This window comes from Heterodontus francisci, chromosome 24 (genome assembly GCF_036365525.1).
Source record: "Heterodontus francisci isolate sHetFra1 chromosome 24, sHetFra1.hap1, whole genome shotgun sequence".
NCBI classification, from domain to species: domain Eukaryota; kingdom Metazoa; phylum Chordata; class Chondrichthyes; order Heterodontiformes; family Heterodontidae; genus Heterodontus; species Heterodontus francisci.
In genome coordinates this window covers 65,283,211-65,307,419 of record NC_090394.1, presented here as the reverse complement: position 1 = coordinate 65,307,419, position 24,209 = coordinate 65,283,211, and the positions used below count along the sequence as shown (strand labels likewise).

Below are 24,209 nucleotides of genomic sequence, written 5' to 3'. Positions count from 1 at the left end.
TGAAATTACTATGTGAAATAATAGGTTTGAAGTTGTCTTTGCCCGAGCCTGATATTTATTCCTTTCTCCATTGGAAGAAAAAAAAAATTCAGACAATTATATCAACTCATACTCATCATTACTTCAAGACCAAAGTAAAGCTTTAGCATTGGAGTAAAACACTCAAATTGAATTATTTCTAAAAGAAAACAAGTTTACATAAATATCAAACGTAAACATTACAAAATGGAACAACTCTACACACCCCAGCTTTTCTTTTCACTTCATCTGAATATCACCACCCAAAGGTAGAAATATCAAAATGAAAAGTTTGATGAGGCACATAAAGGGGCTTTAAAAAATGTGTACTTCTTGATACTGCCAAGGAGGAATGTTCTTCCATGGAGCTGCACACAGAATAAAAACTGTCTTTCTCTTCATGCAGCAATGTGCTCATTTCCCACATTACAATTTTGTTTATGTGCCTGTTTCTGTTAAATGCTTTTCATGGCTGAACAAGTGGGCACAGGTTAGCATATTTAGGACCAATACCAAAATGGTTGGCACATCAAAATAAAAGTGACTAACACTCAGAATGGACTTCCAGTAGTATAGCGATGCTTGGGAGTTGGAAAACCTTGCAATAATTCAAAAGACATACCTGAAAGCTGTAATTTAGAGGGGGCAGGGAAATTGTAGGTTTTTATTCAAATGGGTCAAATAGGCTCCCTTATCTGTGACCCTGTGCTGAATGACTCAAATTTCATGTGCACATTCACTAAAACGCAACTATCAGCATGCTCTATGTTCCACAGATACGCCATGTATACAAGATCTGGAGAAGATTTAGGACTCTTAGAACAAGTATGACATTACATACTCAAACAGAAATATTGCCACAAATTATAAATTAATTTTACTCAATGCTGTTCCCCAAAATGAACACAAATCATGTCATGCATTTATCACACAAAGGTATTTAACTAATTATATTTTGTAGAGAAATCCGTTTATTCCATAAATGTTGTCAAGATAGTTGACCAAGATCAGTCAAAGTCAAACACTCACCAGTGATTTACAAATCTAAAGTTCACTTTAGGATGCTCACCTAAAAATGGAACCCGAAACTGCTCAGCAAGTGCTTCTCCCCCTCCTCTGGAAAATACATTAGTGCATTCCTAAAAAGCAATCATTTATTCAAGTCAAAACCTGAAAACAGCATCATTTTATTCCTTTACAAGTCATTAGAGTCTTGAGACATGTATCAAATTACATTGTCAAACATATTTACCATTATTCAGAGATACGCTCTTTGTAACATAAATTACTATTGTATCCTCTCATGCTTCAAGTGGAAATCCACAGATACATTGTTTTTTGGTTTTAGATCACTCATGGTCTGTCTTGCATTAATATATTGAAAGATCACAGTTCAACTCTAAAATGTTAAGAAAGTTGTGAAGCTGGAAGCATATTTCAACTCCAGTCGAAATTAACAGGATGAAAGACCTCACTTTTAAATTCTATAACAGTAAAAACCCATCAAACCTTTCAAATGTTGAACCGACACTTGTAAAATATATCTATTAATATTGGCAATATCAGCAACTAGGCCAGGTTTTTAAAACCTGCAAAAGTTTCTTCACTTGATCACAGTGGTCGAATAAATCCACAGTTAGAATAATTCAAAAAGCTTTCAATACTCACTGAACAGTTAGGGCAAACAAAGCCACTCATGTTTTCAATTATTCCCACCACTGGTAACCCAGTTTTCTTGCAGAATGTCAATTCCCTTCTTACATCTCCTATAGACACTGCCTGTTAAGAAAACAAAAACCTTTAGAAACTATATTCATCCAAAAGGCTGAGAACAGTAATAATCAGTTATTTCAAAATAAAACTGATCAACATTCACGGTCAAGGATCATATCTGAATAATGATCCCTTAGGCAAGGTTGTGTAGATTGATCATTGCTCATAGAATCATAGTCCAGGAGCTTTCACAAGAGATGGAGAAAATGTTTTTGAGAAGTGAAAGAGATATATAAAAAACAAAACAAAACAGTGAGCAGGCAATGCCAAGCTTGAACTTATAAAATTCTCAAGATTGTCGGAGGACCGAAAGACTGAGGGAGGTCAGCAGTTTGATACAGTTGAGGCTCAGTGAAGGAATGAATTACAGTATGAAGTTGTAACTTGATTTAAACTCAGTGAGGATGTTGGAAGAGGTACCTGTAAGATGGCATATTTAAAACTGAGAAACAGAAAATTGCAGAGCACCACTGACTAGACCAGGATCAGTGATATAATGAAAAACAAGGAAGTTTGCAACAAAGTAACAGGCACTGATGGGTGGTGAGAAATGAGAGGAAATGTCCATCAGATGAAGATCCACTGAAACTAAAGGGTAAGGAAATATATATTTATTTATATTAAGGTGTATTTAGCATCTCCAATACTGGATTTATAGAAGTTATGAGCAGAAATAAAGTTGACTTGGCAGGCCTGAACCCGATCTCAAAGCCATGCGCAGAATTTTGAGACGCAGAACACAACCATGTTTAAATGATGCTGCAGTACAAGGTCCAAAAGAAGGGGAACAGGGAGGCATGCAACTTTCAATGCCAGGTAGGATATCATTTACTACAGAAGAGTAAACAGCAGCAGTTAGAGTGAGGAAAAAAGCAATTCTTAAATACCATCACAGTTGGCTGAATTATGATGTCAAACAAGAATGGAACTGGTTTACAAACTGAAAGTTTGTCAATGCTACCATATTAATTTTAACAGGATCAACAAATCAACTCAGTAGTCTTTGCAATGTCCATTGCGGACACTAGAGGGCAATCCCAACAAAAACTGGGAAGAGAGACGACAACAGAACTGGGGCTATTTACCATCCACCCATGGGGACTACTGTAGCATCATGTAAACAAAAATATCTTTTTAAAGCAGAATCTAAATAAAATCCAACTTTTTAATATGATAACTCAAAAAGATGAGAAATTCCTCTTACATTATGAAATGGAACAAGGCAAGACTGTATTGAAAACCCAAGGATTATGGATATTTCAGAACCAAAAATTGTAAATTTAAACCAGGGAACTGCTTCACTGGTAAATAATTTTCACCTTCGAATCAGTCTCAGGCATAGTATAATAATGTCCTATATTAAAAAGTCTCCTTATTTTGTCAAAATGATACTGGGCAAAGACCCACAAAGTTTTTGGTGCATCCTTGATCCTATCAGAACAGTCAGGAATTCCAACCCATATGGGGGCAGTTGCATAATACACCCATTCACAAATGGATGGGCACATGCAGGAATGTAATTTGAAGGGATGCCCATATTAGTGTCCTTATAACACTGGCTGCAAAGGGCCATGTCCCTGCCAACACATCCATTTAAATTCATCGTTATGCTGCTGACTGAGCAAAGCCATGGTTCCTCTTCTCCTCCCACCCCCCCCCCCCACATAGCCCCAGTGCCCCTGTTGTACTGATAGTGATAGATGTCCGTTGAATCTCTACAAATAAGCCTGCTTCAGAATTTAGGATGAGTCAAGGATACTAGTGGGCATGAGAGATTCTGCCATGCCTCACATTTGACTATAAAAGACCAGAGACAGAGTCAGAACAAGAGAGAGGAGCATGGCGGGAACAGAGTTTTACACAGCGCACCAAAAGCCCAGAGTCGGAGACGAGAGAGAGAATATAGGGAGACGAGCACGGCTAGAGAGAGCGAGAGACACACAGCGGGAGCGAAGAGAGAGAGAGGAGCACGGTGGGAGCGGAGAGAGAGAGGGGCATGGTGGGAGCGGAGAGGGGAGCAGGGAGAAAAATTGAAAAGTGACATCAGAGTGACATCACAATCAATAGTGAGAGCAGGAAACAGAGATCCGCCGGGGTGAGTATACAGGTAAGCTTTTAATTTAATTTAAATCAAATATAGTATCAAACATGCGCGATGCCAATATAATCACCCTCTATAAAAACAAAGGTGACCGCGGTGACTGCAACAACTACCGTGGAATCTCCCTGCTCAGCATAGTGGGGAAAGTCTTTGCTCGAGTCGCTCTAAACAGGCTCCAGAAGCTGGCCGAGCGCATCTACCCTGAGGCACAGTGTGACTTTCGTGCAGAGAGATCGACCGTTGACATGCGGTTCTCCCTTCGTCAGATACAGGAGAAATGCCGCGTACAACAGATGCCCCTCTACATTGCTTTCATTGATCTCACCAAAGCCTTTGACCTCGTCAGCAGACGTGGTCTCTGCAGACTACTAGAAAAGATTGGATGTCCACCAAAGCTACTAAGTATCACCTCATTCCATGACAATATGAAAGGCACAATTCAACATGGTGGCTCATCAGATCACTTTCACTTTCACATAGGCTTCCACTATGTCCAGACTGGCCAAGAGTGTGTGGGAAAATGGCACACTGACACAGAACACAAAAGTCCGAGTGTATCAAGCCTGTGTCCTCAGTACCTTGCTCTACGGCAGCGAGGCCTGGACAGCGTATGTCAGCCAAGAGCGATGTCTCAATTCATTCCATCTTCGCTGCCTCCGGAGAATCCTTGGCATCAGGTGGCAGGACCGCATCTCCAACACAGAAGTCCTCGAGGCAGCCAACATCCCCAGCTTATACACACTACTGAGTCAGCGGTGCCTGAGATGGCTTGGCCATGTGAGCCGCATGGAAGATGGCAGGATCCCCAAAGACACATTGTGCAGCGAGCTCGCCACTGGTATCAGACCCACCGGCCGTCCATGTCTCCGCTTTAAAGACGTCTGCAAACGCGACATGAAGTCCTGTGACATTGATCACAAGTCGTGGGAGTCAGTTGTCAGCATTCGCCAGAGCTGGCGGGCAGCCATAAAGGCGGGGCTAAAGTGTGGCGAGTCGAAGAGACTTAGCAGTTGGCAGGAAAAAAGACAGAGGCACAAGGGGAGAACCAACTGTGTAACAGCCCCGACAAACAAATTTTTCTGCAGCACCTGTGGAAGAGCCTGTCACTCTAGAATTGGCCTTTATAGCCACTCCAGGCGCTGCTCCACAAACCACTGACCAACTCCAGGCGCTTACTCATTGTCTCTCAAGATAAGGAGGCCAAAGAAGAAATCAAATATATATCAAACATCACAGGCAAGCGAGTAGGTGATTGGTTTGGGAAGAAGCTACCTGTTGGTGAGTATCTGGTAAGTGATTAAGGTCCATTCTAATCCTAACATTTAAAATAGTAAATGAACTTGTGGTAAACTTAATAAAATATATTTAAAAAGATAAAATAAATAATTGAATAAAATAATTAAGTAGTTAATTAAAACACATCAAAGATGGCAGGACAGGTGCTGGGTGATGGCCGCAGCATGTGGGCGCTCCTGGATGCCACTCTGATCCAGGGCAAACATGTCTGCAATAAGCGTTTGCAGCTCAAAGAGCTTCGGCTCAGAGTCACTGAACTGGAGTCTGAGCTGCAGACACTGCGACACATCAGGAAGGGGGAAAATTACCTGGATATTTTGTATCAGGAGGCTGTCACACCCCTTAGGATAGGGTCTTCTGATTCGGTCAGTGGTCAGGGACAGGAGAGTGTGGCTGCAGCTGAGGCAGGTAAGGGGATCCGGAGTGCAGAAGCCTCAGCCTTTTCAATTGTCCAACAGGTATGAGGTTCTTTCAGCTTGTTTGGATGAGAGCGGGGGCTGCAGAGTGGATGAGCAACCTGAAAATGGCACCATAGTACAGGAAGCCAATCAAATGCAGTGAGAAAAAAGGAATGTAGTGGTAGTAGGGGACAGTATAGTTAGGGGGATTGACTGTTACCTGCAGCAAAGAGCAAGAGTCCAGACTGCTGTGTTGCTTGCCTGGTGCTAGGGTTCGGGACATCTGCTCAGGGCTGGAGAGGAACTTAAAGTGGGAGGGGGAGGATCCAGTCTTCGTGGTCCATGTAGGTACCAACGACATAGGCAGGACAAGGAAAGAGGTTCTGCATAGTCAGTATGAGGAACTAGGCGCCAAATTAAGCAGAATCTCAAAGGTAATAATCTCTAGATTATTACCTGAGCCACGTGCAAATTGGCATAGGGCAAATAAGATTAGAGAAATTAATGCATGGCTAAAAGACTGGTGTTAAGTGGATTCGGGTTTGTGGGGCACTGGCACCAGTACTGGGGAAAGTGGTGGCCGTACCGTTGGGACGTCTACACCTGAACTGTGCTGGGGCCGGTATTCTCGCGAGCTGCATAACTGGGGAAGTAGAGAGGGTATTAAACTGAATAGTGGGGGCAAGGGATCAAATCTGGAAAGATATGGTTAATCAAGGAGTAGAGGCAAGAAAGCTATTAATATGGGAAATTATAGACTGTGACAGGAAGGGACAGAACGAACAAATCTAAGAGTAAATCAACATATAAGGCTAGAGGTTACAAAAATAATAAAAGGATAAGAGTAAACGCTCTGTATCTGAATACACGTAGCATTCAAAACAAAACAGATGAACTGAGAGCGCAAATAGAAATAAATAAGTATGATCTCATAGCCATTACAGAAACATGGCTGCAGAACGACATAGACTGGGACCTGAATATTGAAGGGTACATGGCATTTAGGAAGGACAGGAACCTAGGAAAAGGTGGAGGGGTAGCTCTGTTAATTAATGATGGTATTAGCGCAATAGATAGGGAAGACCTAAATTCAGCAGACCAGGATGTAGAAGCAGTTGGGTAGAGATGAGAAATCATAAAGGCAAGAAGTCACTTGTGGGAGTGGTGTATGGGCCACCTAACATTAACCACACTGTAGTACGGGATATAAAGGAAGAAATAATGACAGCTTGTCAGAAAGGTACAGCGATAATTATGGGGGATTTTAACCTACATATAGACTGGAAAAATCAGATGGGCTGAGGTAGCCTAGAGGATGAGTACATAGAATGTTTTCGGGATAATTTCTTGGAACAATACATTCTGGAGCCAACCAGACAGCAGGCTATACTAGACCTGGTATTGTGCAACGAGATAGGATTAATTAATGACCTTATAGTTAAGGTGTCCCGAGGCAGCAGCAATCATAATATGATTGAATTTTACATTTAACATTCAGTTTGAGGGAGAGAAGAGTGCGTCCAAGACTAGTATTTTAAAATTAAGGGCAATTATGAGGGCATGAAAGCAGAGCTAGCTAAAGTGAACTGGCAAATCAGTTTAAGGGATAGGTCAATAGAGATGCAGTGACAGACATTTAAAAGGGATGTTTCAGAATACACAGAATAGATACATTTCAACGAGAAAGATAAAACTCAAAGGGTGGGACCGCCATCCGTGGTTAACTAAAACAGTTAAAGATAGTATCAAACTTAAAGAAAAGGCCTATAATTGCGCAAAGATGGGAGGCAGGTCAGAAGATTGGACAGAATATAAAAAACAGCAAAGAATGACTAAAAGATTGAAAAGGAAGGTAATATTAGAGTACAAGAGAAAACTAGCTAGAAATATAAAGGCAGGTAGTAAGAGTTTCTATAGATATTTAAAAAAGAAAAGTTAACAAAGTGAGTGTTGGTCTTATAGAAAGTGAGTCTGGGGAATAAATAATGGATAATAAGGAGATGACAGATGAATTGAACGGATATTTTGCATTGGTCTTCACTATTGAGGATACAAGTAAAATCCCAGTATTAGCTGTAAGTCAGGAAATGGAAGGGAGGGAGGAACTCAAGAAAATTAATCACCAGGGAAATAGTACTGAACAAACTGTTAGAGCTGCAGGCTGACAAGTCCCTGGGTCCTGATGGACTTCATCCTCAGGTGTTAAAAGAAGTGGCTAGTGAGATAGTTCATGCATTAGTTTTAATTTTCCAAAATTAGACTCGGGGAAGGTTCCATTAGATTGGAAAATAGTGGATCTAACTCCTTTATTCAAAAAGGGAGGGAGGGAGGGAGACAGAAAGCAGAAAATGACAGACCAGTTGGCTTAACATCTGTCTTAGGGAAAATGTTAGAAGCTATTATTAAAGACGTTTTCGCAGGGCATTTAGAAAAATTCAAGGTAATCAGGCAGAGTCAACATGGTTTTATGAAAGGGAAATCATGTTTAACCAATTTATTGGAGTGCTTTGAGGGAGTTACATGTGCTGTGGATGAAGGGGAACCGGTGGATGTATTGTACTTAGATTTCCAGAAGGCATTTGATAAGATGCCACATCAAAGGTTATTGCAGAAAATAAAAGCTCATGGTGTAGGGGTTAACATATTGGCATGGATAGAAGATTGGCTGGCTAACAGGAAACAGAGAATAGGCATAAATGGGTCATTTTCTGGTTGGCAAGATGGAACGAGTGGTATGCCACAGGGATCTGTGCTGGGGCCTCAACTTTTTACAATTGATATAAATGACTTAGCTGAAGGGACCAAAGGTATGGTTGCTAAATTTGCTGATGACACAAAGATAGGTAGGAAAGTAACTTGTGAAGAGGACATAAGGGGGCTACAAAGGCATATAGATAGGTTAAGTGTGTGGGCAAAGACCTGGCAAATGGAGTATAATGTCAGAAAGTGTGAAATTGTCCACTTTGGCAGGAAGAATAAAAAAGAAACGTATTATCTAAATGGTGAGAGATTGCAGAGCTCTGAGATGCAGAGGGATCTGCGTGTCCTCATGCATGAATTGCAAAAGGCTAGTATGCAGGTACAGCACGTAATTAGGAAAGCTAATAGAATGCTATCATTTATTGCGAGGGGAATTGAATACAAAGGTAGGGAGGTTATGCTTCAGGTATACAGGGCATTGCTGAGTCTACATGTGGAGTACTGTGTACAGTACTGGTCTCCTTATTTAAGGAAGGATGTAAATACATTGGAGGCAGTACAGAGAATATTTACTAGACTTATCCCTGGAATGGGCGGGCTGTCTTATGAGGAAAGATTAAACAGGCTCGGCTTGTATCCGCTGGAATTTTTAGAACAGCAAGAGGAGACTTGATTGAAATATAAAAGATCCTGAAGGGTCTTGGCAGGGTGGATGTGGAAAAGATGTTTCCCCTTGTGGGAGAATCTAGAAGAAAGGGTCACTGTTTAAAAATAAGGGGTCGCCCAAGTAAGACAGAGATGAGGAGAATTTTTCTCTCTCAAAGGATCATGAATCTTTGTAATTCTCTTCCTCAAAAGGCGGTGGAAGCAGAGTCTTTGAATATGTTTCAGGCAGAGGTAGATAGATTCTTGGTAAGCAAGGAGGTGGAAGGTTATCAGGGGCAGGTGGAAACGTGGAGCAATCAGTTCAGCCATAAACATTGAATGGCGGAGCAGGCTTGAAGGGCTGAGTGGCCTACTACTGCTCCTAATTCGTATGTACATATGTTCCTAAAATGGCCTCCTGTGGAATCTCATGCCCAAATTAACAGAAGACTTCTAACAGTGGTATCACACCCAAACCTGAAAAATCTGTTTGTTGTCGAAGACTCAAATTATGTTAATTGGAAAGAAAATGTATTTTCTGCACAAATGTTTTAAACGTTTTAAAGAAAAAATTCAAGTGCCTTCTTTATTGCTCCACTTTGTTCTTGTTGAAATGGTCAATCGGGAGATGCAAGTGCTCCATAGCTACATAACTTAATCAGAATTGCCCTGCCAACATTTGGTTCTGTTCAGTCTGTCACTCAAAAGTTCGAGCTGAAACCAGAACTGAAAGTACAGAACCCAGACGCCATAGCTTCATGACAAATATCAACAATCTCAGTCATCAGGGATCCTATTCAAACATTTTCTACAATTTGGCTGCGTTTGCTTGGGATGTAAACCACACATTTTTCCAGGACAGAATACAGCGTGCCACAATTTAAAACATTCAAATATCTAATTACAGAAACAATTAATGTAAGCAATATTTAACTACAAACAGTTATTGGCCTCATTAAACGCACCTGAGGTGTTGTAACCAGCAGAGCTCCATCAGGTTTATGCTGGCGAAGGCACTCCACCACTGAGATGTGTTCATCAGAGGTCCCAGGCGGAGTGTCTACAATAAGATAGTCGAGCTCTCCCCAGGCCACGTCAGAAATAAATTGCTTGATAAGAGCTAAGTGAGGAGGGGAAAAAACATTTTTAAAAGTCTAAAGCAAACACAAGAATATTTAGTTATTTTATAAATTCAGAAGATAATTAAAGTCTCTCAGTTCACCTTGTGCTAAGTTAAAAAGACACTGCCATCACCATCCCCGGGTATGTCCTGTCCCACCGGCAGGACAGACCCACTAGAGGTGGTGGCACAGTGGTATACAGTAGGGAGGGAGCTGCCCTGGGAGTCCTCAACATCAACTCTGGACCTCATGAAGTCTCATGGCATCAGGTCAAACATGGGCAAGGAAACCTACTGCCCTCCCTCAGCTGATGAGTCAGTACTCCTCCATGTTGAACCCCACTTGCAGGAAGCACTGAGGGTGGCAAGGGCACAGAATGTACTCTGGGCGGGGGACTCAATGTCCATCACCAAGAGTTGGCTCGGAGGCACCACTACTGACCGAGCTGGTCGAGTCCTAAAGGACATATCTGCTAGACTGGGTATGCGGCAGGTGGTGAGGGAACCGACAAGAGGGGAAAACATACTTGACCTTGTCCTCACCAATCTGCCTGCCGCAGATGCATCTGTCATGACAGTATTGGTAGGAGTGACCACCGCACAGTCCTTGTGGAGACAAAGTCCCGCCTTCACAATGAGGATACCCTCCTTCGTGTTGTGTGGTACTACCACCGTACTAAATGGGATAGATTTCGAACAGATCTAGCAATGCAAAACTGGGCATCCATGAGGCACTGTGGGCCATCAGCAGCAGCAGAATTGTACTCAACCACAATCTGTAACCTCATGGCACAGCATATCCCCCGCTCTACCATTACCATCAAGCCAGGAGACCAACCCTGGTTCAATGAAGAGTGCAGGAGGGCATGCCAGGAGCAGCACCAGGCATAGCTCAAAATGAGGCGCCAACCTGGTGAAGCGACAACACAGGACTATCTGCATGCCAAACTGCGTTAGCAGCATGCGATAGACAGAGCCAAGCGATCCCATAACCAACGGATCAGATCAAAGCTCTGCAGTCCTGTCACATCCGGCCGTGAATGGTGGTGGACAATTAAACAACTAACTGGAGGAGGTGGCTGCACAAATATCCCCATCCTCAATGATGGGGAGCCCAGCACATCAGTGCGAAAGATAAGGCAGAAGCATTTGCAACAATCTTCAGCCAGATGTGCCGAGTTGATGATCCATCTAGGCCTTCTCCTTAAGTCCCCAGCATCACAGATGCAAGACTTCAGCCAATTCGATTCACTCCGCGTAATATCAAGAAACGATTGAAGGCACTGGATACTGCAAAGGCTATGGGCCCAGACAATATTCCGGCAATAGTACTGAAGACCTGTGCTCCAGAACTTGCCGTGCCCCTAGCCAAGCTGTTGCAGTACAGCTACAACACTGGCATCTACCTTGCAACGTGGAAAATTGCCCAGGTATGTCCTGTACACAAACAGCAGGACAAGTCCAACCCGGCCAATTACCGCCCCATCAGTCTACTCTCAATCATCAGTAAAGTGATGTAAGATGTCATCAACAGTGCCATCAAGCAGCACTTGCTTAGCAATAACCTGCTCAGTGACGCTCAGTTTGGGTTCCGCCAGGGCCACTCAGCTCCTGACCTCATTACAGCCTTGGTTCAAACATGGACAAAAGAGCTGAACTCAAGAGGTTAGGTGAGAGTGACTGCCCTTGACATCAAGGCAGCATTTGACCGAGCAAAACTGAGGTCAATGGGAATCGGGGGGAAACCCTCCGCTGGCTGGAGTCAAACCTAGCACAAAGGAAGATGGTTGTGGTTTTTGCAGGTCAATCATCTGAGCTCCAGGACATCACTGCAGGAGTTCCTCAGGGTAGTGTCCTCGGCCCAATCATCTTCAGCTGCTTCATCAATGACCTTCCTTCAATCATAAGGTCAGAAGTGGGGATGTTCATTGATGATTGCACAGTGTTCAGCACCATTCGTGACTCCTCAGATACTGAAGCAGTCCGTGTAGAAATGCAGAAAGACTTGGACAGTATCCAGGCTTGGGCAATAAGTGGCAAGTAACATTCGCGCCACACAAGTGCCAGGCAATGACCATCTCCAACGGGAGAACCTAGCCATCTCCCCTTGACGTTCAATGGCATTACCATCGCTGAATCCCCCACTATCAACATCCTAGGGGCTACCATTGACCAGAAACTGAACTGGAGCAGCCATATAAATACCGTGGTTACAAGAGCAGGTCAGAGGCTAGGAATCCTGCGGCGAGTAACGCACCTCCTGACTCCCCAAAGCCTGTCCACCATCTACAAGGCACAGGTCAGGAGTGTGATGGAATACTCTCCACTTGCCTGGATGGGTGCAACTCCAACACCACTCAAGAAGCTCGACACCATCCAGGACAAAGCAGCCCACTTGATTGGCACCCCATCTACAAACATTCACTCCCTCCACCATCAACGCACAGTGGCAGCTGTGTGTACCATCTACAAGATGCACTGTAGCAACGCACCAAGGCTCCTTAGACAGCACCTTCCAAACCCACGACCTCTACCAACTAGAAGGACAAGGGCAGCAAATGCATGGGAACACCACCAGCTGCAAGTTCCCCTCCAAGTCACACACCATCCTGACTTGGAACTATATCGGCGTTCCTTCACTGTGGCTGGGTCAAAATCCTGGAACTCCCTTCCTAACAGCACTGTGGGTGTATCTACCCCACATGGACTGTAGTGGTTCAAGAGGGCAGCTCACCCCCACCTTCTCAAGGGAAATTAGGAATGGGCAATAAATGCTGGCCTGGCCAGCGACGCCCACATCCCATGCATGAAAAAAAAACTATTGCCTCCACCATCAGATTGCAAGTTAATTTTCCAGGGTTACAGTCACTCAACTGCACCTATTTCCGTTAGATAAGATCTACTTTATACAACTCTAAAAAAAACACAGCCTCACCTTCTGGGTTTTTTTTTTTAAGGACTGAACTGAAATCTGTTCTTTAAATGGCCCATTTAAAAAAAACAACCTGTCATCAGAGACCAAATTTCCTACTAACTGAAGAAAGAAAATTCTAAGTCACAAATGTATTTTTCAAATACATTCATCAATCCCCCTGCCACTACATACAAATATTTAAGTCCAAGTATAGCCTCCAGATGAAATAGGGTTAGAGGGCGGCGTGGTTTTCTTGCCTCTCCCAGGAGATTGCATGGCTGCTGGGGGACGGGAATAGGACGTGTCTAGTCATGGTGCTCCAGGTATCATGAGTATGGGACCGGCTTGATGGATGACTTGGTCCTTTCCTGCCAGTCAAGGACAGGGGTGCAGACATAATTTAGTCCCCATTTTAGTCATACATTCTATTTTTTTTTCCCATTTCCATGCTATTATCTTTATATTTCCATGTCCACATTTATAATGGAAACCGCCAATGTAACCTTGTGTTAAACTGCAATTACACCCTCCTGCCACTGGAAGAAATGAAAAGGCAGTACACACAGACACAAGGGCCCTGAAATTTCATGGGGGTTCCACTGATAATTCACAAGATAATGTAAGTCGCTGTTTTCACCCACAACGCCATTTCCCTGGGGGGCTACACCAATCTCCCACTTGAGTTACATCAGGGAGATGGGTAGAATGCCTGTGAAATTTAACTGCCTGAATCAAATCTTCTGCGGTATTGCTCATAAGTTGGAGCATATGCCATTTTTGCAACAGAAGCAGTACACCACGTAATACAGAGTGTACCTTTCTGCTGCCAAGTTGCAGTTGTGTTGAATTGGGCCTAAGCCTTTAAAGTCTAATTTCTGTCTGCACAGGATAGGAAATCAGTTAGGGGTTAATTGCTGTTCAAAATTTGCAAATTGGCAAGCATTTGTAAACTGTTGGCTGCAAGTCAGAAAAAAAATTATGAAGTGACTGCCTTTCTCTCATTCTTATTTTTATAAAGGACTGGATACTAAATGCAATGTTTGAAGTGCAAAATTCTGAAGATCCATTTTTATGACCAGCTATTCTAGTACCAAGAATTCAGATCCTTTTCTTGAACTTTATTCCAAATTAATCATTTCCTATTTAACTCTACACAAAACAAAACAAAAATTCTCAGCAAAATGGTTTGCTGTAACCTGTGCATTGTTTGGAAACGTGAAGGAATGTTCCGGACAGTAACAAATTACTTTTAATTAATTATTGATGAACTACAACACAAGATTCTTTTGTTGTGTGCATTGAAGTATTATGACCTCACCTGTTTTCTTTGGCCCTCTCCATATCACAGCTTCATCCGGAGTCTCCAAGAGAAAGCCTATTGACATCAAGCACATTGTTTTATCTTTGTCTACATAAACTGGTACCCAACCAGCATCGCATTGGTGTACAGCACTATTCAGAACATTCAGCATCCGAGGGATGCTGGGACCACACAGATCAATGTCCAGAATTCCAACCTAGAATAAAACAATTCAGCAATAAATTAAACAAATAACTGAAAGGGCTTGACAGCAGAGATTGACTAGAATTATAGAAAAACTAGAGGTTATAGTTATGAAAAACCTTAGTTTCTTACAGGAAGAAGTTAAATAAGGTGGAAAAAGATCAAATGGAGGTTTTCAAAATTATAAAAGGATTTCAGAGAACATTCAGTGAAAAACTATTACCAATTCAAATCGGACTCAAAATTAGCAGGAAAACAGGAAGCTAGAATTTTTTTTCCACAGCACATGATCAGAACATGGAATGTTTTAGCACAAGCGGCTACTGAGAAAGAAACTAAATGTGAAAGTGAATTGGATATACATTTGGAAAGAACACAAAAGGATTTGAACATTTGCAATCTTTTCTTTTTGAATTTACATTTTCTTTAAATAAGTGTTATTAAACCATTCGATTTTTTTTTCTTAGTTATGCCTCACTTTCTTTTCCCTCTGATGAGATTTAAAGAAAATTTAACAGAAACAAAATTTTAGACTGCTTCTGCCAGCAATTTAGAAATGATCTAGTGACAGTGATGTGGAAGTATTTCAAGCTGACAAACTATCCAGTTTCAGTTAGTTTGCACTAGGATTTTCAGGTGCAAATTATAGCCAGCGCAAATTGAGTTTCTGCGATCTTTTGACGCCGGTCCTGCCCACAAAACTGGCTACACCCCCAGATCGAATTAATCACTATGGTGAGTTTCCACTAAATGCACCTGTATGTAGCCCTTTGAGGATGCTCTTAAAATTGAGCTGTTTTTCTTTTTATGTGCAAGGACACTAATTGTCACCTTTTAAAAGCTTTTAAATATTAAAAAATATTTAACTTACTATAAACTGACTACTATACACCAATGAAACTAGTAAATGGTTCTGTACAGTTTTAAGTCATTTTCAGTGGTTTAAAATCAGGTGGTGCACTAGATACTTATTAAGGTTCTTACTGTTCATGATAAAACATATTTTCAGCTGTATTAATAAAACTGTTCTAGGTTACCGCTCTTAGATATAGCAAGGATTATTTTTAATGTAAGAAGACAAAAATAAAACAATTATGTTCTAAAACACTGCCCAACTGCATTGGTTCATGGAATATTTTTGTTTGGTGATATATGCAAATGAGTGAGCAGACACTTGAGCAAAAAATTCATTTCAGGAAACCAGCGTAATTCTGAGCGCATTTTGCGCCTGGATTGTCAACTGCACCTAAAAAGGAATCTGTACCAAGTTATATTTCAGAAAGGGCTAAAATTAGACTAGAGTTGATAGCTCTGGTGCAGAGCCACAGTTGCACAGGCAAGAGAAGCAGAAATAGGTTCCTTCTGTAGTTAAACTTCTATAATTTGTGTTTGTTTCTTTTGCTACCATCAGCAGGTTTTGCATAGCCTTTTCCTTTCTGCTGTCATATTGTGTCCTTATGGACTCATCACTGAGGTAGCATCATGTGACAGAAAAGGAACAATTTTATTTAAACCAATACCCTTCACACATAAAGATACATGATACATTTTGTTAAGCATTAGCAGAATATTCGCACCTTGTCTACACTTATTTCATCTTACCTTTTTCCCCACATTCCTCAGTGCAAGTGCTAACTCCGTTGTTATGGTACTTTTCCCAACTCCTCCTTTGCCAGAAAGAACCAGCAGGATGTGGTCAACAGCAGCTAGGTTATCTTTGTTTTAAAAGGGTTACATTATTAAAATCAAGTACATTTCAGCAACTTAAACATATCAAGGCACAGCCTAACTTTGAGTCAGCCCCGCCTCAGTACTCTGACAGCACTCTCCCGAGTCACAAGATTCCAGGTTCAAGTCCTACTCCAGAACTTGAGCACAAAAATCAAGGCTGGTGCTCCAGTGCAGTACTGAGGGAGTGCTGTACTGTCGGAGGTCCTGTCTTTCAGCTGAGACGTTAAGCTGAGGCCTCACCTGTCTGCTCTGTAAAAGATCCCATGGCACTAAATTGAAGATCAGGGGAGTTTATCCCCATATCTCCAATGTCCTGGCCAATAGTTATCCCTCAAATCAACATTACCCAAAAAACAGATTATCTGGCCATTATCACATTGCTGTTTGTGGGAGTTTGCTGTGTGCAAATTGGCTGCTGTGTTTTCTATGTTACAACAGTAACGACACTTCAAAAATACTTTATTGCCTATAAAGCGCTTGGAGATGTCCAATGGTTGTGAAAAGCGTATATAAATGCAAGTCTTCCTTATTTCCTAAATTAGGGGACAAATATGTGTCGGCTAATTCCAATGTCTTCAAAACATTCAGGTCCTTAGATATTTGACAACTGCTGTACTACCAGGTTTCTACTGTTGGCTGAACAAGTTCAACCAAGAGACATCCCTCCCCTGGCAGAGGACTTGCACTTATGTCACTTTACTCCATACATCCTAAGGATTTAATACAAATATTTTGTGTACAGCGTAATGTCTCTCTTCGCACCCAGTTTATTTTCAAACAGCCCTACAGAGACTGAAAAAGACAACAGAGGAGACCGTTGGTATAAAGGTAGCACTACTCAAAAAGTTCACATACTAGATCCTTTACAAGTTCAGTTTTTTATTTTTCCACCTCAATCTTATCCCATCCTCTACTGAAGATGGCAGCTCATACTGCGGTATTGGCAAATTTGTGGTACCTCGTTCAAGTGGGGATTCTCATAAGCCACAGAATATGGAGTGCTATTTGACTTTGGGTGGTATCACAGCCTAACTTGATATTCATGTTCAGATACTTGCACCCAGAGTTTTTAGATAGCAGATCAGAAGCTGGTATCTTGGCTGACTTTAGCCCAAGGGTCACAGAAATTAACTGTAGCACTCTGCCCCCTGTACAGATCAGTGACTGAACCTGCAACCTTCCTGTACAATACAGCTCAGTACCATACAACACATTTGCACACTAAACAATTAGGATTGCCAGTTTGCTTAATCGTAATCTAAAACACACAGTAAACTACTAAAACAGTACACATTTAACTGGATTGGTGTTCAAATGAGAATTTTCAGATGCAGAACACTTGCAGAATCCTACCTCTCATATTAGAATATGATCACTAAATTTAATATAAAGCATATTATGAAGTAATATGGAATAGGACTCAACCTGAGTTCATAGCAAGATTAGTAAATTGCTGCACATTTAAGCAGCATTATCTTCATGGGTTTAGCAAATGTCTTGCCATTTGATAACAAGCAATACAATTAGTTAAAACTGCATTGATTACTTCCAATGCACTGTTTCTGCAAGATAGTAACAGGTCCAAAATGTATTTTTTCTCCCTTTCCAAACAGGATTAAAGATCTATCACTTTTGTTTTTACAAAGACAGTGCTCCTTTGAATTGTAAAAAAAGTATATTCATTTACAATTATCCTTTTTCACCCATTTTTTAAAAATCCACTCCTCCCCTGAAGGTGGCAATTCTTGAATGGGTACACTACACAGGTGCTGGTTCCATATTCCCTTTGGTACCTCAGTTAAATGATAATTTTTCCACATGTGAGTCCAGTCAGTATCAGCAAGCTTTTCAACTCTCTCCTGTTCTCATTCAATATTCACATAGGTGTAATTCCAGCAAAAGTGACTAGATAGCAATCAGAAGTCAGGAAGCTAGCCAATTTATCCCTTCCTAACTCAAGAGTGCCGAAGATAACTGAAGAGTCACAACCGCTTGTCCCAGCAAGGATCAGCATGAATCAATGCTGGAATCAAGGGCTTCCCTAATCTGAAACAGAAACAGGAAATGTTGGGAATATACATCAGGTCTGTCAGTATCTGTGAAAAGAAAAGACAAGCTACTTTTCAGGTGCACACCCTTCCTTGGACCTTAAAACTAAAAGACAAGTAAGCCCCTTACCAGGGGAGGAAAAAAAGGGTGAGAAAGGAAAAAAGACAAATAGTTCAATCACAAGAGGAAATTAATGGGTTAAATGACCTGTAAACTTAATAGAAAAGCAGGAACACATGAGTTAATACAAAAAAATCTGAAGCAGTGAAAAGGCATTAGAACAAAATAAGCTTACAAATAGCAGCAATAGTGAAAAGCATGGGGAAAACCACAAGAAGAAAGCCAAAAAGGGGTAAAATATGCAGGAAGTCTGAAACAAAACCAGGAAATGTTGGTCCTAGACAAGAGGCTAGCAGTCTCCAATAGGAGGGAAAAAAGCCAACAACCTGAGTACAGAACCTCCATCAGAGCTAATTTCTAATGGTAGCTTTATAATTAAAGTGACAACCTCCTCTTGCGAAAAAGAAAATGAGAAGTCTGAAATTACTAAAGTTAACGTCCATATCAAAAGGTTTCAGTTTGCCAAGGAGAAAAGAAACCGTTCCTGAAGGTCGCACTGAGTTTGGCTGGAGTAATGCAAAAGGAATCAGAGTTGAAATGGGATGGGGGAAATTAAAAGTTGTATTGTGCTTATGGCATAACCTACACCCAAAATTCCTTGATCAGGATGCGTATTTGATTCACGCATCTCTAAGTGCAAATACAGTGGAAATTCCAATTCTGGGGGAGATGGGACCCATACAGTCCAGCCAGATTGCACCTCAGAGCCAGGATCAAGGTCCTCGTGGGGCGATTTGCTAGTTCTATTGGGGAGGGTTTAAACTAACTTGGCAGGGGCGGGGGAACTAGGAGGTATGTTAGAAAGGAAAACCAAGGTGCACAGATAATTGGGAGAGATAGATAGTGCTAGAGGGATCAGAGTAAGAGGGGATGAAATAAGGTCTATGTTAGGTATACTGTGCATGTATATGATTGTGTGGTGAATAAGATGGTGAGCTGCAGGTGCAGATAGCCACAAGGAAATATGATGTTGTGGCGATAACGGAGACCTGGCTCAAGAAAGGGCAAAACTGGGTACTACATATTCCTGAATACTAAATATTCCTGGATACAAGGTGTTCAGGAAAGATAGGGAAGGGAGATGAGGGATAGCAGTATTGATTAAGGAGATTATTGTTAGTACTGGAGAGAACGGACGTCCTAGAGGGATCAAGGACAGAATCTATTTAGTTAGAGCTAAGAAACAGAGGTACCATTACACTACTGGGTCTATTTTATAGGCCACCAACTAATGGGAAAGGTATAGAGGAACAAATTTGTAAGGAAATTACAGAGAGGTGCAAGAATTATAAAGTAGTTGCAATGGGGACTGATACGATCCAGATACGGACTGGGATAGTCAGTGTAAATGGCAAAGAGGGACAAGAGTTTCTACAGTGTGTTCAGGAGAATTTTTTTACATCAGTATGCTTCCAGTCCAACAAGGAAGGAGGCATTGCTGGATCTGGTTCTGAGGAATGAGGTGGGTCAAGTGAATCAAGTACCAGTAGGGGAAAATTTAGGGGACAGTGACAATAACTAACCTAAACCTTATGCTGCTATGGAAAAGGACACAGAGCAATTCAGAGTAAAGATAATTAATTGGGGGAGGGCCAACTTGAATGGAGTGAGAACGGATCTGGTCCGAGTAAAATGGAATCAAAGATTGGCAGGTAAAACTGTAACTGAACAATGGGTTGCATTTAAAAAGGAGATAGCTCGGGTACAACCAAGGTACATTCCCACGAGGAGGAAAGATAGGGAAAACAGATCCAGAGCTTCCTGGATGACAGAAGAGATAGAGAGTAATATGAAGCAGAAAAAGGATGCACACGACAGATGTCAGGCAGATAATATAATTGAGAACCAGGATGAATATAGAAGGTTCAGAGGGGAAGTGAAAAAACAAAGAGAGGCACAGAGAGTCTATGAGAAGAAACTGCAGCTAACACAAAAGGGAATCTAAAAGTCTTCTATAGGCATATAAATAGTAAAGGGGAGGGCGGGTAAAAGGAGGAGTGGAACCGATTAGGCACCTAAAAGGGGATTTACCCATGGAGGCAGGGGGCATCACTGTGGTACTAAATGAGTATTTTGCATCTGTCTTTACCAAGGAGGAAGATGTTGCCCAAGTCATAGTGAAGGAGGAGGCAGTTGGGATACTGGATGGGCTATAAATTGATGAAGAGGTGGTATTAGATATGCTGGCTGTACTTAAAGTTAATAAATCACCGCATGAGATGCATCAAGAATGCTCAGAGAAAGATGGAAATTGTGGAGGTACTGCCCATAATCTTCCAATCCTCTTTAGATACAGGGTTGGTGCCAGAGGACTACAGAATTGCAAATGTTACATTCTTGTTCAAAAAAGAGGGAGCGGGGATAAGCCCAGCAACTACATGTCAGTCAGTTTAACCCCAGTGGTGGGAAAACTTTTAGAAACGATCATTTGGTACAAAATTAATAGTCACTTGGACAAATATGGATTAATTAAGGAAAGCCAGCACGGATTTGAAAGCAAATCAGGTTTAACTAACTTGCTGGAGTTTTTTTTAATAAGATAACAAAGAGGGTTGATGAGGGTAATGTAGTTGATGTGATGTACATGGACTTCCAAAAGGCATTTGATAAAGTGCCACATAACAGGCTTACCAGCAAAGGTAGGGCCCATGGAATAAAAGGGACAATGCCAGCACAGATATGAAATTGGCTGAGTGACAGGAAACAGAGTAATTGTGAACGACTGTTTTACAGACTGGAGGAAGATATATAAGTGGGATTCTCCTGGCGTCAGTGTTAGGACCCCTACGTTTCTTGATATATATTAATGACCTAGACTTGGGTGTACAGGGCACAATTTTAAAATTTGCAGATGACAAAAACTTGGAAGTATTGTGAACTGTAAGGAGGATAGTGACAAACATCAAGAGGACATAGACAGGCTGGTGGAATGGGCGGACAAGTGGCAGATGAAATTTAATGCAAAAAAAGTGTGAAGTGATTCATTCTAGTAGGAAAAACAAGGAGAGGCAATATAAATTAAAGGGCTCAAAACTAAAGGGGGTGTAGGAGCAGAATGATCTGGGGGTATATGTGCACAAATAATTGAAGGTGGCAGGGCAGGTTAAGAAAGCAGTTAATAAACCGTGCAGGATCCTGGGCTTTATAAATATGGGAAAAGCAAGAAAGCTATGATAAACATGTATAAAACATTGGTTTGGCCTCAACCAGAATATTGCATCCAAATCTGGGCACTGCACTTTAGGAAGGATGTTAGGGCATTAAAGAAGGTGCAGAAAAAGATTCATGAGAATGGTTCAAGGGATGAGGAACTTCAGTTACATAAATAGATTGAAGATGGCGCTGTTCTCCTTAGAGAAGAGAAGATTAAGAGGAATTTTGATAGAGATGTTCAAAATCATAAGGGGTCTGGACAAAATAGATAGAGAGAAACTGTTCCCATTGGCAGAAGGGTCAAGAACCAGAGGACATTGATTTAAGGTGACTGGCAAAAGAAGCAATGGTAACATGGGGGAAAATTTTATGCGGTGAGTAGTTAGGATCTGGAATGCACTGCCTGAGTGTCTGATGGAGGCATATTCAATTAAGGCCTTCAAAAGAAAACTGGATAACTATCTAAAGAGAAAAACTTTCAGGGCTACAGGCAAAAGGAAGTGGGCCGAGGTGTGTTGATCTTACAGAGGGTCAGCACCGTCATATAAATAAAAGCAAAATACTGCGGATGCTGGAAATCTGAAATAAAAAGAAGAAATGCTGGAAATACTCAGCAGGTCTGGCAGCATCTGTGGAGAGAGAAGCAGAGTTAACGTTTCAGGTGAACATTAACTCTGTTTTTCTCTCCAAAGATGCTGCCAGACCTGCTGAGTATTTCCAGCATTTCTTGTTTTTAATGTCAGCACAGTCATGATGGGCTTAATGGCCTCCTTCTGTGCTGTAACAAAATTTTGATCAACCAAGGGTTATATGGGCAAGCAGGAAAGTGGAGTTAAGGCCACAATCAGATCAGCCATTATCTTATCGAATGTTGGAGCAGGCTCGAGGGGCCGAATCACAGAATGTTTACGGCACAGAAAGAGGCCACTTGGCCCATTGTGTCTGTGCAGGCTGAAAAATGATCCACCTATTCTATTTCCACCTTCCAGCATTTGGCCCGTAGCCCTGCAGATTACAGCACTTGAGGTGCATATCCAGACTCCTTTTGAATGAGTTGAGAGTTTCTGCCTCAACTACCCTTTCAGGCAGTGAGTTCCAGACCCCCACCACCCTCTGGGTGAAAAAGTTTTCCCTCATCTCCCCTCTAATTTTTCTACCAATCACTTTAAATCTATGCCCCCTCGTCACTGATCTCTCTGCTAAGGTGAATAGACCCTTCAACTCCACTCCATCCAGGCCCCTGAAAATTTTGTACATTTCCAAGAACAACCCCAGCGTATTCAATTTTTCCTCATAGCTGCATTTTTCCAGTCCTGGCAACATCCTCGTAAATCTCCTCTGTACCCTCTCTAATGCAATTACATCCTTTCTGTAATGAGGTGACTAGAACTGCACACAGTATTAGGCTGTGGCTTAACCAATGAGTTATACAGTACCAGCATAGCCTCCCTGATCTTATATTCTATACCTCAACTGATAAATGAAAAGATTCCATAAGCCTTCTTAACCACCTGATCAACCTGTCCTGCTACCTTCAGGGATCTGTGGACATTCACTCCAAGGTCTTCACTTTCCCTACACTTCTCAGTATTTTCCAATGACCTCCCCAAATGCATCACCTCACACTTCTCCAGGTCGAATTCCATTTGCCAGTTTTCTGCCCATCTGACCAGACCATCAATGTCTTCCTGCAGCTATCCTCCTTGCTATCTACCACACAGCCAATCTTTGTGTCGTCTGCAAACGTCATCATGCCCCCTACATTTACGTCCAAATCATTAATATATACCACAAAAAGCAGGGGACCCAATACTGAGCACTGCGGAACGCCACTGGAAACAGCCCTCCAGTCGCTAAAACACCCATCAACAATTACCCAATTACCCTTTGTTGCCTGCTACTGAACCAATTTTGTATCCACCTTGCTGCATTTCCCTGGATCTCATGGGATTTTATTTTTGTAACCAGTCTGCCATGTGGGACCTTGTCAAAAATTTTGCCAAAATCCATGTAGACCACATCAATTGCACTGCCCTGATCTATCTTCCTTGTTACTTCAAAAAATTCAATCAAGTTGGTCAAACATGACCTTCCCTTAACAAATCTATGCTGACTATTCTTAATTAACCTGTACCTTTCTAAGTGACAGTTTATCCTGTCTCTCAGAATAGATTCCAATAATTTGTCCACTACTGAGGGTAGACTGACTATAATTATTCGGCCTACTGTTCCTATTTCTTATGTTCTCACTACTCTGACTCATGCCGTTACGTTCGGCACTTTCCTCGGGCTGCTTATTTACACTGATTTATGTCTTTCATTACTTAGAGCGCTAATAACTTCACATATAAAACTAGATAACAATTAAAATGCCATATTGGGAAAAAAACATTGTTAACTGAGAACAGCGAGCTGGCCTCGGCATTGGTACATGACTGACACTAACCCCTTAAAACTCAGACTAAACTAGCTCGACAGACGGATGAAAGGGCCGCTTCGAGTCGGTGGCCTGTCCTTCCCTTCCAAGCGCACCTCACTTTTCCAACACGGCGCTTCTAACCCCAACTCCTTAGGCGTTACCTTCCGCGGCCGCCATGTTGTTCAGTTCCGCGCAGCCGGTCACGTGGCTACACGCGCGCGCGACCACATGTACGTCACGTGGCTGTCCCCACGCACGCGCACCTTCA

The 24,209-nt window shown here is 41.9% G+C and overlaps 1 protein-coding gene across 3 annotated transcripts in view; it reads right to left on the bottom strand.

The window, feature by feature from the left end:
* nubp2 (nucleotide binding protein 2 (MinD homolog, E. coli)) overlaps window positions 1-24,209 on the bottom strand; it is a 24,721-nt gene extending 512 nt beyond the window's left edge. The window contains exons 1-7 of one of the 3 annotated variants that reach the window (XR_010977412.1): window positions 24,103-24,209; window positions 16,072-16,184; window positions 14,284-14,482; window positions 9,897-10,051; window positions 1,687-1,797; window positions 1,088-1,157; window positions 641-814 (exon numbers count right to left, since the gene is read on the bottom strand). Coding sequence is in view for 2 of the 3 variants with exons in the window: in XM_068056436.1 (XP_067912537.1) it covers window positions 1,088-1,157; window positions 1,687-1,797; window positions 9,897-10,051; window positions 14,284-14,482; window positions 16,072-16,184; window positions 24,103-24,118 (664 nt within the window). In the remaining variant the exon portion in view is untranslated. The other 2 variants (XM_068056436.1, XM_068056437.1) reach the window with 2 other exon arrangements.